Source organism: Cydia splendana, chromosome 20 (assembly GCF_910591565.1).
Source record: "Cydia splendana chromosome 20, ilCydSple1.2, whole genome shotgun sequence".
Lineage (NCBI taxonomy): Eukaryota > Metazoa > Arthropoda > Insecta > Lepidoptera > Tortricidae > Cydia > Cydia splendana.
In genome coordinates, this window is record NC_085979.1 from 4,867,978 (window position 1) to 4,884,946 (window position 16,969).

A 16,969-nucleotide genomic window follows, 5' to 3' on the forward strand; every position below is an offset into this window, starting at 1 on the left:
ACTGTAATGTGCTAAATTTTAACAATGTTACGTATAATTTGACATACTTGTAACGTACAGATGTAATGTATAATTGTTTTCCATCGTATTTTATCGGAAACGTTCGTATTTGTCACTACTTCAGTCAACCTCAGTACTTTTTGTACCGTGACTGACTGAAATAGCAAGACACGTTCGTACGTTTCCGTGGAAAAACGATGGAAAATAATTATGAACTACATCTGTACTTACGAATTTATAAAATTAATAAGTAATAGCTTATGTCGCAGTTAAAGCGCTAAAATATTAGTGTAAAAAAAACAGCTGTCATTTTTCATACATTATATTTCTTTGAGGAACGCTTCAGACAGCTAAACCTTTTTATGAGGGCCACAAAGACGATTCTGCCTTGCAGCCCCGGGCCGCAAGATGAATTTGCTTAAACAACTTGGTGTAGACAACTTACACAAAAATATGTCCCATAGTTCTTAATTCACTGACATAAGAGCTATGGGACATATTTATGAGTATGATTTGTGCACCCATATTTTTACACTCGACTGTACCTTATACCAGCATCACATGGCGGGCCACTTTGAGTGAGTATCTCTGCTTCAGAAGGCGTCGTATTTTAAGTCTTATAAAAAAAACTCTGTATCTTTAGGTATTTAAATAAAAGTAAACAAAATCTACCCTCAAATGGCTCCTTAAGGCAGTTGAGGGTAGATGAAAACATTACATGATCAATTAATGTAGGTTAAAGTCAGGAGGTTCAGTGACTGATCCAGGCGGTTTTGTATTTGGTCGGTTAACAATAATGTTATAACTACCCGAAAATGTGGAAGTTGTTTGTTTACTTTTTATTTAAGTAGCTAAAAATACAGACTATATATATAGTATTTGTATATGTCGCCGATTCAAATATATAGTCTGCGTTGCCTATAAAAGTAACTTTACTATTATTATCATAAGGTCTACCTGCCTCGCTTCACACGAACACCTCGCTGTCCTCGTCCAGATGTATGGAGTTGTCGTTGGCAGCCAGTTTGAGAAGAGTTTTCTTGATGCGTAGCGCCGGTAGACGCACGGAGGCGTTGGCGTGCCAACATTCACGCATAAGTCGTGCCATGCCCGCCATCGTCTGTGGACAATATATGTATTTTAATGTTTTAGCACAGAATAAATAATAGTACTACCGTACAGAAAGGACACTTCCTATAAAACCGAAGTTTGATAGCGATTCAGGGACGAATCATGCTGTAACTTTCTAATGTATGGTACTATCCCTTTCGGGTTTTTAGGGTTGTCAAAATTCAAGTCATTAACTTATCGCCCAGTTATCGGTCGTGCAAGCAAAGGGACGTCAAGTTGTGCCAACCCTAATAATTGCTCGGAGCAATGCTGAGCTGAACGGAGCCAAGAATGCCCGAAAGGAGGACTGGTTTTAGTTGTTTTTAGCCCTGCACCCTTCAAGTCACGAACGAGTGTGAATTGACGACCGAAGCCGAAGGCGAGGGCTTAATAAACACGAAGTCATAATTCCTGTACCGCCCGTGGAACAATAAATGATTTTCATCAGACTGTAAGGAAAAAATAACACTTGCTTAATTTTAAACTTTTTGAAATTTGAGTAAGGATCAAGAAGCCTAGTTTGCTGGTCCAATGGTGTCCCAACCGCCTCTTTAAAGGCTTTTGCAGTAGATTTAAGAATATATATCGTACTAACCGGGTGTGTAAAGGTGTCAGGGAGCTCTGGCCTTGCCCCGTCCACACAGACGATCTTCCTCATGAGTTCCACCGAGGGATCACTCGGAGCATGCTCATAGAACGGTACTCTGGCCTCTTGCGCCGGACTCACTTAGCTTCCTTAGGGACTACTCCTACTGACTTATACACTCCTGGTACTTTAGATTTAACTAGCTGGTTTTATATTAGTGATAACCAAGCACAAAACAAGTTTTGGTAAGAGGACAGAGTAGCCTATAGACGTTTGCTGGTCCAATGGTGTAACAAGCGCGTTGCCGCCTATTTAAAAGCTTTTCAACATTTATTGTACTTACCGGGTGTGTAAAGCTGTCAGGGAGCTCCGGCCTTGCCCCGTCCACACAGACGATCTTCCTCATGAGTTCCACCGATGGATCACTCGGAGCATGCTCATAGAACGGTACTCTGGCCTCTCGCGCGGGGCTGACTCGGCGACATACTTCCCATAGAACGAGGGCGAGCGCGTATATGTCGCATTTGCGGTACGACTCGAAGCATTGGAGGTTCATGCTGTAACAACAGATATGGTTACAGAAAAAATAAGGATAATATACAAGTAACATTGATGAAGATACTTAGCAATTATTAAATCAACGAAAGTGCTATTTATATCCAATAATGTTATTAAATATTGTGGGACAATATTTCACTACTCGACCTAGTCCTACTGTATGTTAAATTTTTAAGGTTTATTTAATTTCAATATTTATTTCAGACTGGATAGGTCCATAAAACTGTTAGTATTTATTACAAGTACTCACGTTTAGGAGTACATGTTAAACATACATTAAAAGAATAACCAGAGAACAAAACTAATTAACATGTAATTAAAAAATATTAAAAATTTGTCTACTTGTCTACTTAACTATGACTGCAAATGGAGTGCATAATTATTATCCATCGTATTTTCACGGAAACGTACGAACATGTCTTGCTATTTCAGTCAGTCTCGGTACAAAAAGTACTGAGGTCGACTGAAGTAGTGTAAGGGCAAAGTCGATGTTTAGGTCGAACCATAATACTCTCATTCGATAGGTAATAACAACACTAGAGAAATAAGGATAGACATATGTAAAAAACACTTAGGTTGAAAAGAGATAGCGCTATACGAATAAAGAACACTTCCAAGATGTCGTTGTTTCATTAAACTAGCCTTACATGGCGCTGCGTCAAATTAATTAAAAATAATGGTTTAAAGTTATTAAAAACGTGAAATAATTGTAAATTAATAGACCTCATAGTGAAAGTCATGTAATAAAGTAAAAATAAGTATATAAACGTTAGTAAAAACACGGATGTAGCCGGATTGCGAATCCTACGTTAAAGGAACTAGCTCGCAACACGTTTCGTTGCGGTACCACGTTTCGGTACGCCGGCAAGTTTTCTCTTTTTTCAGCTTTCAGGTCAAAAGTAACTAAAATCATAAATAATGGAAGGAACAGAAGAAGAAGATTTTCAAACTGTTACGGTAGCACAGTTACGGGAAGAATTGACATTACGTTATTTGCCAGTAAGTGGCCTAAAACATGATTTAATCAAAAGAATTATCGACGACAACAAAACTAAAATACAGGATGGTACAATGGAAGCATTGAAGCAAGAAAAGGTACGTCGTACATCTCAAATTTTGGAAATGGAGTCTATGAGACAGCAAATTCGGGAACTACAAGCAAGTCGAGCACAGGTAGTAGACGAAGGTATGTCCACGGAAGGTACGAATGCGACCTTAACCGAAGTTTTAACTCAATTGGCACAGACTCAAGAAATAATTGCACAAAAAATGTCTCCTACTTTTCAAGTCTTTTCAACCAGTGACACTAGTAACGCTATTCCCCTTTTCGGTGGTAATCGCACTGAAAATGCAACTGAATGGGTTAGGCAAGTAGAACGTATAGCCGCACTAGCTAGTTGGTCAGATAACTTGACAATGGTAAACGCATCCATGCGATTAAGAGGCCCAGCTTATAATTGGAATACTGTTTGTGGAAAAAAAATAGAATCATGGTCAGAATGGAAAAAGCAACTCGTAGATAGGTTTAAAATAAGAATGTCATTTGCCGAATTCATACAATACCAAAGTAAAAGGATACTTCGCTCGAATGAAACCATTACTGAGTACATTTATGTCAAAAATGCGATGCTTGAAAAGTCACCTAGTTTAATTCCAGAGCCCGATCGAGTATCTCTGATACTGGAAGGAATCCAAGACATGCGGTGGTCAACGCCTTTGGCAACGCATTGCTGTAAGAATGTGGAGGAGCTCATCAATCATGCAACAGCAATTGACAACATCAGGAAGGTACAGCGTAAGATGACCGAGCAGCAAGAATCAGTAAGTAAACAAACATTTGACAAATCAAAAAGCAATTTCATACCGAAATATAACCCCAGTGTAGACAAAATTGATGAAGTAACTTGTTTCCGATGCAAAAAGAAAGGCCATGTTTCATACAATTGTGAAATGCAGTCACAGCAATCCAATATACAGTCACCCAAGGAAAAAGTAGCTACAAAACCATACTCTAATCAATTGAATAACCCAAGCACGTCGACAGGTATTAAAAATAATCAAAATAAAGAAAAACAAGTTAATTGCATACAGTTTGATGAACCAAGTGTAACATTAATACCAATTATACTTAACAGCAACATACAACTGTCAGCACTCCCAGATTCAGGATCGGTGGTAACCATGGTGGATAAGAAGCTACTCCCAAGTGACCTGCAAGTGTACCCATGGCAGAAAGGCTCATACAAGGTAGCAGGGAGCATGATCACACCCGTTGGATGGATTACAGCGAGGTTACAGGTGGGAAAAATTGACTATATTATGCCTCAGATAGCAATCAGTGAAAACTTACCAGTAGATATGATAATAGGAAAAGATTGGCAAAATGCGGTATATGCAAGAATTATACATGAACCCGATGGCAAAGTATGTATCATTACGCCTACGCATACAGAGTATTTTGACAATTTGACACAGGATAATACCTTAACTGCATGTTGTATGAAACCCATAAGCACTAGTAAACAGGAAATTTTAATTACACAAGATGACCAAGAAAAAGTTGCAAATTTAGTTGACAAGTATTCAGATATTTTTAAAAGTGACAAGAATGATATAGGAGAATTTCAGGATGTAGAACTAGAAATAAAGCTAAAACATAACATTCCCATTAAATGTAAACCATATAGACTGCCACAACCAGAACGAGAATTTCTAAGAAAAACAATAGATGAATGGATTGAGCAAAAGATATGTAGACATTCAGATTCCCCATATGCTGCACCAATGTTTGTTGTAGAACAGCCATTTCATAGTACAACCCCTTTCAGACCAGTTGTAGATTATTCAAAGACTATAAACCCTATTACAGAAAACAATGTTCAACCTATAGACCGAATGGATGACATAATAAATGTAATATCTCAGTTTGTATACAAATTTAAACTTGACATTTACCATGCATATCACAATATTAGAATTAAAGAAGAAGATATTTATAAGACAGCGGTAATAACACAGGATCATCATGTAGAATTCATGCGAGTCATGTTTGGCATGGTCGGAGGACCATCGATTATGTCAAAAGTAATCAATTTAACATATGGACACTTATATGATCAAGGAGTACGCTTGTATTATGATGACATTTCAGGAGGAGCACATAATATTGAACAATTATTGTCAGTTTTGGAACAGGTATTCATTGCAACACAGAAAAAAAAATTGAAATTAAACAAAGAAAAGTGTGTATTTTTAGCAACAGAACTACCACTATTTGGAAGAATAATTGGGCACAATGAAGAAAAACCAGATCCACAAAGAACAGCTGCAGTGAGTAGATACGAAACTTTGACATCAATTTCTGAAATTCGATCATTTTTAGGTTTCACAAATACATTTAGAAAATACATACAAAATTATGCATCTATTGTAAAACCACTAACAGATATGTTGAAACGAAACGCAAATTTGCCCATAGAAAAAAAACAAGAGTTTAAAAAGAAACAAGTGACTTTGACAGAAACACAACAAAACGCATTTCAATCAGTAAAAACATTAATAACGTCGTCACCAATATTAGCATATTTTCGCCAAGACGCAGAAGAAACCATAGTAGAAACTGACAGCTCATACAGTGGAATAGGATCGTGTTTGCTTCAGGTTCAAAATGGACAGAAAAAAGTGATTGAGTATGCCAGCAGATCATTGAAGGATACAGAAACAAGATATCACATCAATGAACTCGAGGTAACGGCAGTTCATTGGGCTATTACACAAAAATTTAGAGTTTACTTGCTTGGCACAAAGTTTACACTTATCACGGACAGTTACACGACAGCGTACGTTATAAATAAATCAAAAATGAACAGAAAATTCGCCAGATATGTTGTAGATTTAGCTCCATTTGATTTCATACCAGTGCACAGACCCGGCAAACAAAATTGTATCGCAGATCATTTGTCAAGATATCCCTTAGAAGATTTATGTATGATGATAGTCACAAGTAATGAAGAAAAATTAAAACAAGCTCAGAATAAGGACAATTTCATTAAATTAATATGTACAAAATTAAATCAAGACCCAACAACACACCATTTGCAACAAATTAGACAACAATATAAAATAGAAAACGGTATTCTCATACATGTCAATGAACAAGAGCTTTACAATAAAGAGAAAATTGTAGTACCACAAAGTTTAAGATCTTCAATATTAAAGTTAGCACACGATGACAGTGGACACATGGACATGAAATCAACATTGGCACGCATCAAGCAAAAATATTGGTGGAAATCAATGCACAAGGACATTAAAGCTTACACAAATGCCTGCATTGTTTGTGCAAGTACCAATCGAAGAACAAAATTGGCTTATGGATTAATGGGTACAAGACCGATACCACACACACCCATGGAGGTAATATCAGCTGACCATATAGTAGCATTGCCACAGACCACTTCAGGCAACATATACATGTTGGTACATATAGACCATGCTACTAGGTACATAATGGCTAAGCCCACAAGCTCGTTGTCAGCAAGTGATGTCATAGACACAATAGAAAAGGATATTATTTACGTATATGGTCCACCATTGACATACATTTCAGACAAAGCCCCATGTTTTATGAGTCAATCAACTCAACGTTTCTTCACAAAATATGGAATACAACATCTGCCCACAACACCATACACGGCTCAGAGCAACGGATTAATTGAAAGAGCAAATGCCACGATTATTGCAACTCTGACTAAAATGGCATTGGAAAATAGTACAGAGTGGGACAAGTTATTGCCTAATACTTTATTTAGCAATAAATACATCAAGACAGAAGACAACAGAATATTCCCCATTTTATTTATTACACGGATATCATCCTAGAATACCACCCAATGAAATTCACATAGGAACTATTCAAGAAAATATGGACCGGACACATCAGTTAGATTTATTATCCGAAGCAAGAACCATAGCAAACAAAAAAATAGAAGAGCAACATTGTAGAAATAAAATCAGATTTGACCTCAGAAAATTAGAACATAACTTCAAGGAAGGTGAATATGTATTATATGCATGGCCCCAACCACAAGATCATAAGTTGACTCCAAAATACAAGGGACCATACAAAATAGTAAAGAAAGTAGGATCAGTATGCTATGAGATACAGCAATGTCAGACAACCCACAAAGAAGAAGATAGTCCATGTACAGTTTTTGAAACCCTTAACACCACCTCCCTCTTTAGATTCTTTTTCAGCTTTTTCAGATACACAAAACGATAACCATATTAATAGTGACCAGTACAAGAATGATGACAGCGATGATGTAAACTCCCATAATGACCAGATACCGGAGGATCATCAGACCACGGACGTGACCCATACCCTGGAGTGTGATGGAACCAGTCATACAGGAGGACGAAGACAGTATGTAACCAACAGAGGACGCATCACTGAGAAACCATACAAGTATGATATTTAACCGGATTTGACAATATAAATATATGTATTTCTTTTATATTCCATGATAGTATACAATCTATGTACCTACCTAAGAGTCTTAGATATCAATTTTGTTTTCCAATATATAGTAATTTCAGTAATATTTTGCATAATTAATTTAAAAGTAAACAGTAAAGTAATTACATAATAATTTCTTTTTACCGTAACTCAGTTTAAAGTGTGGAAAAAAAAAAAAGTAAAGGAATGGAAAGTCAGTTTGCGAAGCGCCAGAATGTGTAAATAAAAAGAATTTGCTATAAATATGTACATATCTAGCTTTAAGTGTATATAGGCGTGTATAGTAGGGTAACGGTTGTAGTATTGTGCGTACAGAGAGGAATAAACAAAAAACAAACAAATTTGTGTATAATGTTATATTGCATGCTTTGTAAATAATTACTTAACTTAATGAGCTTAACCTAATAAACTTAACCTAGTGCCGAATAAAATAAATCTGTAAATAATGACTGAGATGTATTTGTATGATATGATATGTAGTGTAATTTATTTAGATATTAGTGTATATAACGAGTCTAACATAAGACATTAATTCGTTTGGTAAATTGCTGTATATAGGTCGCTTCAAAAAAAAAACATTAGATTTAAAAACAAAAAACATTTAAAAAGAAGAAAAGTTACAAAAAAAGATGTGTTGTATATATATATTGCTTATAATAGTTAAAGGTAATAAGTTTTGACAAATTAAGGTCAGATGGAAATAAAAATGTTTGGAAATGTATGAAACAAATTTAATATATAGTAATGATGATTTCAACAAAGAAGTGTAACAATAAAGTAAAATAACATGATTCTCATTTATAAGTTTATAACAGTTGTAATTTCAAGTTTGACAATATTAAAGTTTCAGTAAATTTAGTTGTATAATGTTGGTAATGTATAAGTAGTTTCAGCTTCAGGCCCGCCCAAATTAAATGGAAGTAAATTAACTTATGTAATAATAAAATGTTTTTCTAAATTTAAAGTTATAGTTTTGAAATAATGGCATGTAAGGGAGCATAAATGTGAAATTTAAAATTAAAACAATACAAATATTCTTTTCAATTTAAATTTCAAAGGGCATGTAAGGGCAAAGTCGATGTTTAGGTCGAACCATAATACTCTCATTCGATAGGTAATAACAACACTAGAGAAATAAGGATAGACATATGTAAAAAACACTTAGGTTGAAAAGAGATAGCGCTATACGAATAAAGAACACTTCCAAGATGTCGTTGTTTCATTAAACTAGCCTTACAGTAGCGTGACAAATACGAACGTTTCCGAGAAAGCACGATGGAAAACAATTATCCACTACATCTGTATAGTTATAGGCCCCGTGCTCGAACTATAGGAGGCGGCATAGGAGCCATCAGATTTTTGGCGCGAGGCGTAAATGTATCGTTTATGCTTCCGATGTAGCCCACAAGATGGCAGAACCTACTATGCGCAAGCAAACGTACCGACGAGAACGGTAGATGGTAGCACTTGCTTTGGCAATGTACATGTGCACATATGTTTCCGATTCAGGCCACAAGATGTTTGACCCTCCAACGCGCACGGTCCCTATGTTCCTACTAGAGATGCACCGGATATCCGGTTACTATCCGGTATCCGGCCTATCCGGCCCTCTTTTCACTATCCTGCCGGATACCGGATAGTGTCCTACTATCCGGCCGGATACCGGATAGTTATTTTGCTTAATTTTGGAGTCAACAAATTGGATTTAAGAAACAGTGACGGTCACAATCGTACTCGTTTATTATTTTAAAACATTTTAAACATTCCACTATTGCACGCGCACTCATTTTCGAACCTAGAACTGAGTCCACGCGAACTTTCACTACGAAACAGATCAAAGCCTGCACAATGCGCACCTGAAAAACCGAAATGTAGGTATAATTTCGCCGGCCGAATATTCGGCGGCCGGATACCGGATATCCGGCCGATGATCAGGCCGAATATCCGGTATCCGGCCAAACAACTATCCGTTGCATCTCTAAGTTCCTACCTCTGGTCCAGGGTCTCGGGCGCCATGTACCGCGCGGTGCCCGGGCGCGCGCCGGGCTCCTGCCGCGCCACGTGCGCGGCGGTGACGGCGAGGCCGAAGTCCGCGATGCAACACTCGCCGTTCACTTTCACCAGGATGTTCTTGGATTTGATGTCCCGGTGGGCAATGGCCGGTTTGCCCTAAGGAATAAAAATAAAAGTTGAATTGATTTACACCGGTATCAAATTATTACAGCAAGAAACATGTTTTCAAAATATGGAGGTTGCATGAGTTCGAATGACATATTTCGAATTCAAAAGAGACAAATTTCTTAATTTAATTAAATAATTTATTCGACATGACAATAGTAATTCTCTGCAAGAAAAAAGTATGAAAAACTTTATGCCCACTAATTTTAATTTCGAAACTAGTTGAAAAGGTCCACATATAAACATAGACTGTTCAAATCATAGCTCTTTCTATAAATGAACCAAAATCTTATATTTTTATATAGAGTCTGTTCAAAAATAGAAGAGTCGTGGAATGTATTGGTTCCCATACATTCCACGACTCTTCTCTTTCCACACAGACTCTATCTACTTTATTATATTATTAGAGATTGTCATACTCGTACCTATTAGGGTTCATGTCAAGTGTGACAAGGCAAGAATGGGGGTCTAAAAAATCGAAATTTTGTGTGTTGTAATTAATGGACGACCCCTTATTACGTACTGATACTGACATGTAGATTAAAAGCCATAAAAAACTACCGCACCGCATTAAGGTCACGGTGCGGTGCGGTAGTGTGTTTTTTTTTTGTCACAATTTACATTGTATATGAATATAAATTATAATTAAAATTAAAAATAAAACTTAAATTATATCATGTAGCTATAACTATTATTTTACAAGACTTAATAATATTATTATATAATATTTACAGATATGGTATGTCAGAATAATTATTGAAATGTTAAGTATAATATAGGTTTAGTCAATAAAGATTATTATCATTAATAAAGTCCTGGACAGAATAATAGGACTTCCTTAAAAGAAACGCTTTAAGCCTTGCATTGAAAATACGATGATCTACTATAGATTTCAACTCGATTGGTAATTTATTAAATAATTGAATAGCCTGGACACAAGCAGCATGCTTCGGTATATTGAACTTGGCTATAATTTTATTAGGAATGTCTTTTCTTCTAGACAAGAGCCTGTTCTCTCTTTCGCTCTGGTTTTCAACCTGATGTAAATGTTTTATCAGATCAGAGAGCAGGACAAGAATATACAGGGACGGCACAGGCAAGATCTTAAGTTCGGTGAAGTGATCCACGCAAGAATCTCTTTGCGAGATTCTAACAATGGTACGAATAGCCCTTTTTTGCATCTTGAATGCAGAGTCCGCATTGTATTTATAACCATTGCCCCATAGTTTAATGCTTTGACTCTACTAGCGAATGATATACCATCTTCAAGTGTTTTATTGTCAGTTCGTCTCTCAAACTACGGAGCGCATAGCAAGCAGAACTCATCGAACTGTTTACATGATGCACTTCGTGTTTCCAGTTTAATTGTGAGTCTATATGGATACCCAAAAATTTAACCACATCTACTTGATTTATACTGACTCCATTTAACTTAACATCTAAAATATCCGACTGTCTCGTTGTCGCTGAAAATAGTATTGCGCTTGTCTTCTTGGTATTTAATGTCAAATTGTTTATTCCGAACCACGTATTGAAACCCATAAGAACCGCGTTTACTGCTTCATTGAGTTCTGTTATACTACTTGCCGAAATTACTGCATTTGTGTCGTCGGCGAAAACAACAACCTTTACACGCGGCATTTGCTTATTTATATAAGATATTAAATCGTTTATAAATGCAACAAAGAATAATGGACCCAAAATAGAACCTTGCGGTACTCCACGTCTTATGTCGATCATGTCCGATTTGTACACTTTCTCGGTGGCGCATTCAATAGCCGTAAGTTCGACAAACTGTTTCCTGTTAGTGAGATAGGATTCATACAGTTTTAAAACCTGTCCCCGAACTCCATAGTGCTCCAATTTATTTAAAAGTATTTTATGATCGACCGTGTCGAAAGCGGAGCTTAGGTCAAGGAACAGTCCAGCTACTTTATCTTTATTATTTATTGCGTGTACCACGTCTTCGATTAACCCATTCATGGCCACGAACCGCTGAGCGTACACAATACGCCGGGCCACCATACAAACCGTTTTTAGCTAAAACGTATGACTCAGCTTATGGGTCTCGAGCCTGGCGCGCACGGTAAATAAATCGCCGCTTATGAAGCCGGCCGGATGAACAGCATTATGCAACATTTTTACTAACCACCGTTTTTCTGTGCCTATAAAAAAAACTAATTATTGGGGTTTGGTTAGGCAGGTTCAAATTCCGGTAATCCATAGCCATGGTCACAAAATACGAAATCACTAAACAGCACAGGAGGAGTATAAAGTCGCCCACGAATAAATCGTGACTAAATAATATTTCCCATGTTACTCCAAAATACATCTCTAATAGGGGGGATGGGATGAATCACTTCTTGAACTCTTGTGACAAATACCACATGAAAGATAATACCGCCGCCGTCTCGGATGCATTCCTTGTTTATTGTCCAAGTGTGTCCGATATAAGCTTACACCTGGTCGGTGATTTATCTTTGTTTTGGTAAACGCCATTATATTAGTAACAATAGAGAACTTAAAATGTATTATACTAGTATGTACTTACTTTGTAATCTGCCGTAGAAACCACGATGTTTTAAAGAACTTGTAAATATTTGTCACAAACTATTTGTAATACAATACATATTAGTTAGTGATGACTGTTTCAACCGCCTTGTTTTATATTGAAACGAAAAAAAATGAACCTTAACATCATTGTTAGTAGGTAATTGCCTAAGATACAATACAACGATCACCAAATATTATGACATAAAAGTACAGTGGGATAAAATCCTAGTTGCCTTACCCCTCATACAAAACACAATATTATTATACTACGGTTTGGTTCCTACAAAATGTGGCTTACCATCATCCAAACAGTAATCGGTTGTAAAATGGTATAATATCAAACAGCTTCAACATGAAATAAGCTTTAAAACCAGCCAATAAAGTTTATTTTAGCCTGCTACGGAAACATTAGTAGTTTTTACAAGTAGCGCCAGGCCACGGTGACCCATACCTTGAGCCATGTCAATAACTTCTGAAATATATATATTTTTTATATTTTTTAAATATGGATTTTTCTGTTTGCTTGCATCGCATATGTATCTAGAATTTCAGTATATTATATAGTAAATGCACTGATAGTAAACCAAACTTGAATATTCTAGACCCTGTTTTCATTAAAAAATACGTGCTTATAATTTTTTAACCTAATATACCTTATAGAAATGGTTGTTAGCTTATATGATACTTACGTTATTACATCAAATTACGTTTCGTTTAAGTTTAAATCAGAATTTATTCAAGACTCACATGTGAGTCACTGGCCCTGCGGAACTGTTTGAGCATGGCCCATACGCTGAGTCGCTGGCCCTGAATGGGTTAAGGCGTCCGTAGCTTCACGAGTGCCAACGCCTCTACGATACCCAAATTGTCTGTCTTGTAACGCATCACAGCGGTTGAGGTGATTTTGCAGGCGCGATTTCATAATTTTTTCTAGTATTTTAGACAGAGTTGGTAAAAGTGATATGGGTCTGTAATTCTTTGGATCACTTTTTATTCCATTTTTGTAGATTGGCAGCACTTTTGCTATCTTTAATTGTTCTGGGAAGCTACCTAATTCAAAACATTTATTGAATATCTCCGCAAGTGGCTCGGCCAGTAAGTCCACGTTGTCTTTTATAACTGTTATGGGAATTTCGTCATATCCAACAGAAGATTTGGGAGCCATTTCCTTTACCAGTTTACAAACCTCATAGGGAGTTACTATGTCTAATTCCATGTTAGGTTCAGTTCTTTTAGTGCAGTCTTTAAGCAAATCTACTGCCTGGAGAGAATCGTTGGCAATATAGAAGTTACTGTGGTCAAAACACTTCGAGAATATATCCACTTGTTCCTGTGGATCTACTATAACTTTGTCTGTGCGAAGTATTAAAGTTTCTCGTGTTTTTGTTCTTGTTTTATTTCTGTGTCTGTTCACAACTTTCCATATCGATTTACTCAAATTGTCTTTGAATCGCAAGCCTTTTCGCATTTCTAATTATTCGTTTGTAGATGGTAATGTACTTAGACCGATAACTTATTAGGCTTTTGTCACAACTTGATTTGTCCACTGTATTCAAGAAACGCTTCATTTTGCTAGATGTCCTAATACCTTGAGATATCCACTGAAAATCTGAGTTGTGCGTACTTCGTTTCTTTCTCTTTTTAACAAAGCTGCTATTGTAGATTCCACCTATTTTGTCAAAAAATGTGTCAATTTCCATCCCACTCCACGTTTGCCTTTGCAACTGCTCTCTGAACATTTCTTTATTGGCATGGTTAAAAATTCTTTTTTCAGTGTACACGTGAGCATTACATTTACCTTTCAAATTTTCCAAGTTTTCCAAGTTTATTATGTTACGGCTTTAAAACAGAAACTAACCTGTGTCCCATGTATGTCTGTGTGTAGATGCAACAGTCCGTTGACAGTGGACAGACATATCAGCATCATCTGGTGCCTTGTCAACGTCGTCCTCTGTAGATGCTCGTACAGCGAGCCCAGAGGGTGGCAGTGTGTTATCAGCCATAACTATATATATATACAAAAAACTAACCTGTGTCCCATGTATGTCTGTGTGTAGATGCAACAGTCCGTTGACAGTGGACAGACATATCAGCATCATCTGGTGCCTTGTCAACGTCGTCCTCTGTAGATGCTCGTACAGCGAGCCCAGAGGGTGGTAGTGTGTTATCAGCCATAACTATATATATACAAAACTAAAATAAAACTAACCTGTGTCCCATGTATGGCTGTGTGTAGATGCAACAGTCCGTTGACAGTGGACAGACATATCAGCATCATCTGGTGCCTTGTCAACGTCGTCCTCTGTAGATGCTCGTACAGCGAGCCCAGAGGGTGGTAGTGTGTTATCACATATATATATACAAAACTAACCTGTGTCCCGTGTATGTCTGTGTGTAAATGCAACAGTCCGTTGACAGTGGACAGACATATCAGCATCATCTGGTGCCTTGTCAACGTCGTCCTCTGTAGATGCTCGCACAGCGAGCCCAGAGGGTGGTAGTGTGTTATCACATATATATATACAAAACTAACCTGTGTCCCGTGTATGTCTGTGTGTAGATGCAACAGTCCGTTGACAGTGGACAGACATATCAGCATCATCTGGTGCCTTGTCAACGTCGTCCTCTGTAGATGCTCGTACAGCGAGCCCAGAGGGTGGTAGTGTGTTATCACATATATATATACAAAACTAACCTGTGTCCCGTGTATGTCTGTGTGTAAATGCAACAGTCCGTTGACAGTGGACAGACATATCAGCATCATCTGGTGCCTTGTCAACGTCGTCCTCTGTAGATGCTCGTACAGCGAGCCCAGAGGGTGGTAGTGTGTTATCACATATATGTCGGACCCTGACACCAGAAAGACGTATTGCAGCGTTATAGTACATTATTTTAGACGCCTGTATAAAATCGATTAGCAATGTTGAGCTACGTATTATTTGGTTGTAACAAAATAAATAAAGTTGATTAGAGACTAACGCCATCTATTGGAGCATTGTTGAAATAAAGTTACGTAGAGAGTAACGCCATCTATTGGCGTGTTGTTGAACTACGATGACAGGTAGAAGGCTTTGGAACGTCGAGAGGTTTCTCTCGAGTGAGCGTAGGCACGAGTTGGCATTTCTGTCGGTATGTTGGTAGACTGGTCGAGCAGGTTTGCCAACTTGACTTGAGGTGGGAGCAGGGTGGCTCCGCCGCTGGTATTTCTTCTTGATCGGACCGCGCTAGAGATCGGACGTACTCGTTAGCCAACCTCGTGCCTAACTCGCCGCGTTCCTGAAGGCTTATACCTGAAGGATTATTCTGATAGCTTATAGAATCCCGCGTTCTTTAACCATTTAGCTAAGTGTTTTATTTCAATTGTTATTTTGATTTCTTATGTTTCATTAGAAGCTTACTTTTGTGAAATAAAGAAAGGATGTGTTATGTGTTGTTTTGAAAAGATGTGTCCCGCTGAGTTTGTTGCCGGTCCCATATAGGGCTAAATCTTCTCAGGTCAGAGGTGTACGGTTGGAGCCGGCCTAGTTTGAATTGAATAAAGATTGAAACGGTTTCATGTGATCTTTTTATTTTCAATTTTACCAGTCAACATCTTAATAGCAATTAGTTATTTTTATCATTTAGTTCTGAAATATAGTAGGCACTAGTATGGTTAACGAGTCAGTAAGTTTATTTCATGCACTGGTAGCAATGGTAGCATACTGGTTTAGCTGTGAAGTAATACATCTATGTCCTACCCCCACGCGCCCACCGCCTTTGAGACCATCGGTACTCGACATATATATATACAAAACTAACCTGTGTCCCGTGTATGTCTGTGTGTAAATGCAACAGTCCGTTGACAGTGGACAGACATATCAGCATCATCTGGTGCCTTGTCAACGTCGTCCTCTGTAGATGTTCGTACAGCGAGCCCAGAGGGTGGTAGTGTGTTATCAGCCATAACTATATATAAACAAAACTAAAACTAACCTGTGTCCCATGTATGTCTGTGTGTAGATGCAACAGTCCGTTGACAGTGGACAGACATATCAGGATCATCTGGTGCCTTGTCAACGTCGTCCTCTGTAGATGCTCGTACAGCGAGCCCAGAGGGTGGTAGTGTGTTATCACATATATATATACAAAACTAACCTGTGTCCCGTGTATGTCTGTGTGTAAATGCAACAGTCCGTTGACAGTGGACAGACATATCAGCATCATCTGGTGCCTTGTCAACGTCGTCCTCTGTAGATGCTCGTACAGCGAGCCCAGAGGGTGGTAGTGTGTTATCACATATATATATACAAAACTAACCTGTGTCCCGTGTATGTCTGTGTGTAAATGCAACAGTCCGTTGACAGTGGACAGACATATCAGCATCATCTGGTGCCTTGTCAACGTCGTCCTCTGTAGATGCTCGTACAGCGAGCCCAGAGGGTGGTAGTGTGTTATCACATATATATATACAAAACTAACCTGTGTCC

At 37.7% G+C, this 16,969-nt stretch overlaps 1 protein-coding gene across 1 annotated transcript in view; it reads right to left on the reverse strand.

Annotated features, from left to right (window-relative positions):
* Positions 1-923: 923 nt before the first annotated feature.
* The window catches only part of LOC134800844 (activin receptor type-1), a 33,297-nt gene continuing 17,251 nt past the window's right edge, over positions 924-16,969 (reverse strand). The window contains exons 9-11 of the mRNA XM_063773401.1: positions 9,763-9,941; positions 2,040-2,253; positions 924-1,120 (exon numbers count right to left, since the gene is read on the reverse strand). Coding sequence (XP_063629471.1) covers positions 968-1,120; positions 2,040-2,253; positions 9,763-9,941 — 546 coding nt within the window. The 3' untranslated portion in view covers positions 924-967. The remainder of the gene's footprint in view (positions 1,121-2,039; positions 2,254-9,762; positions 9,942-16,969) is intronic.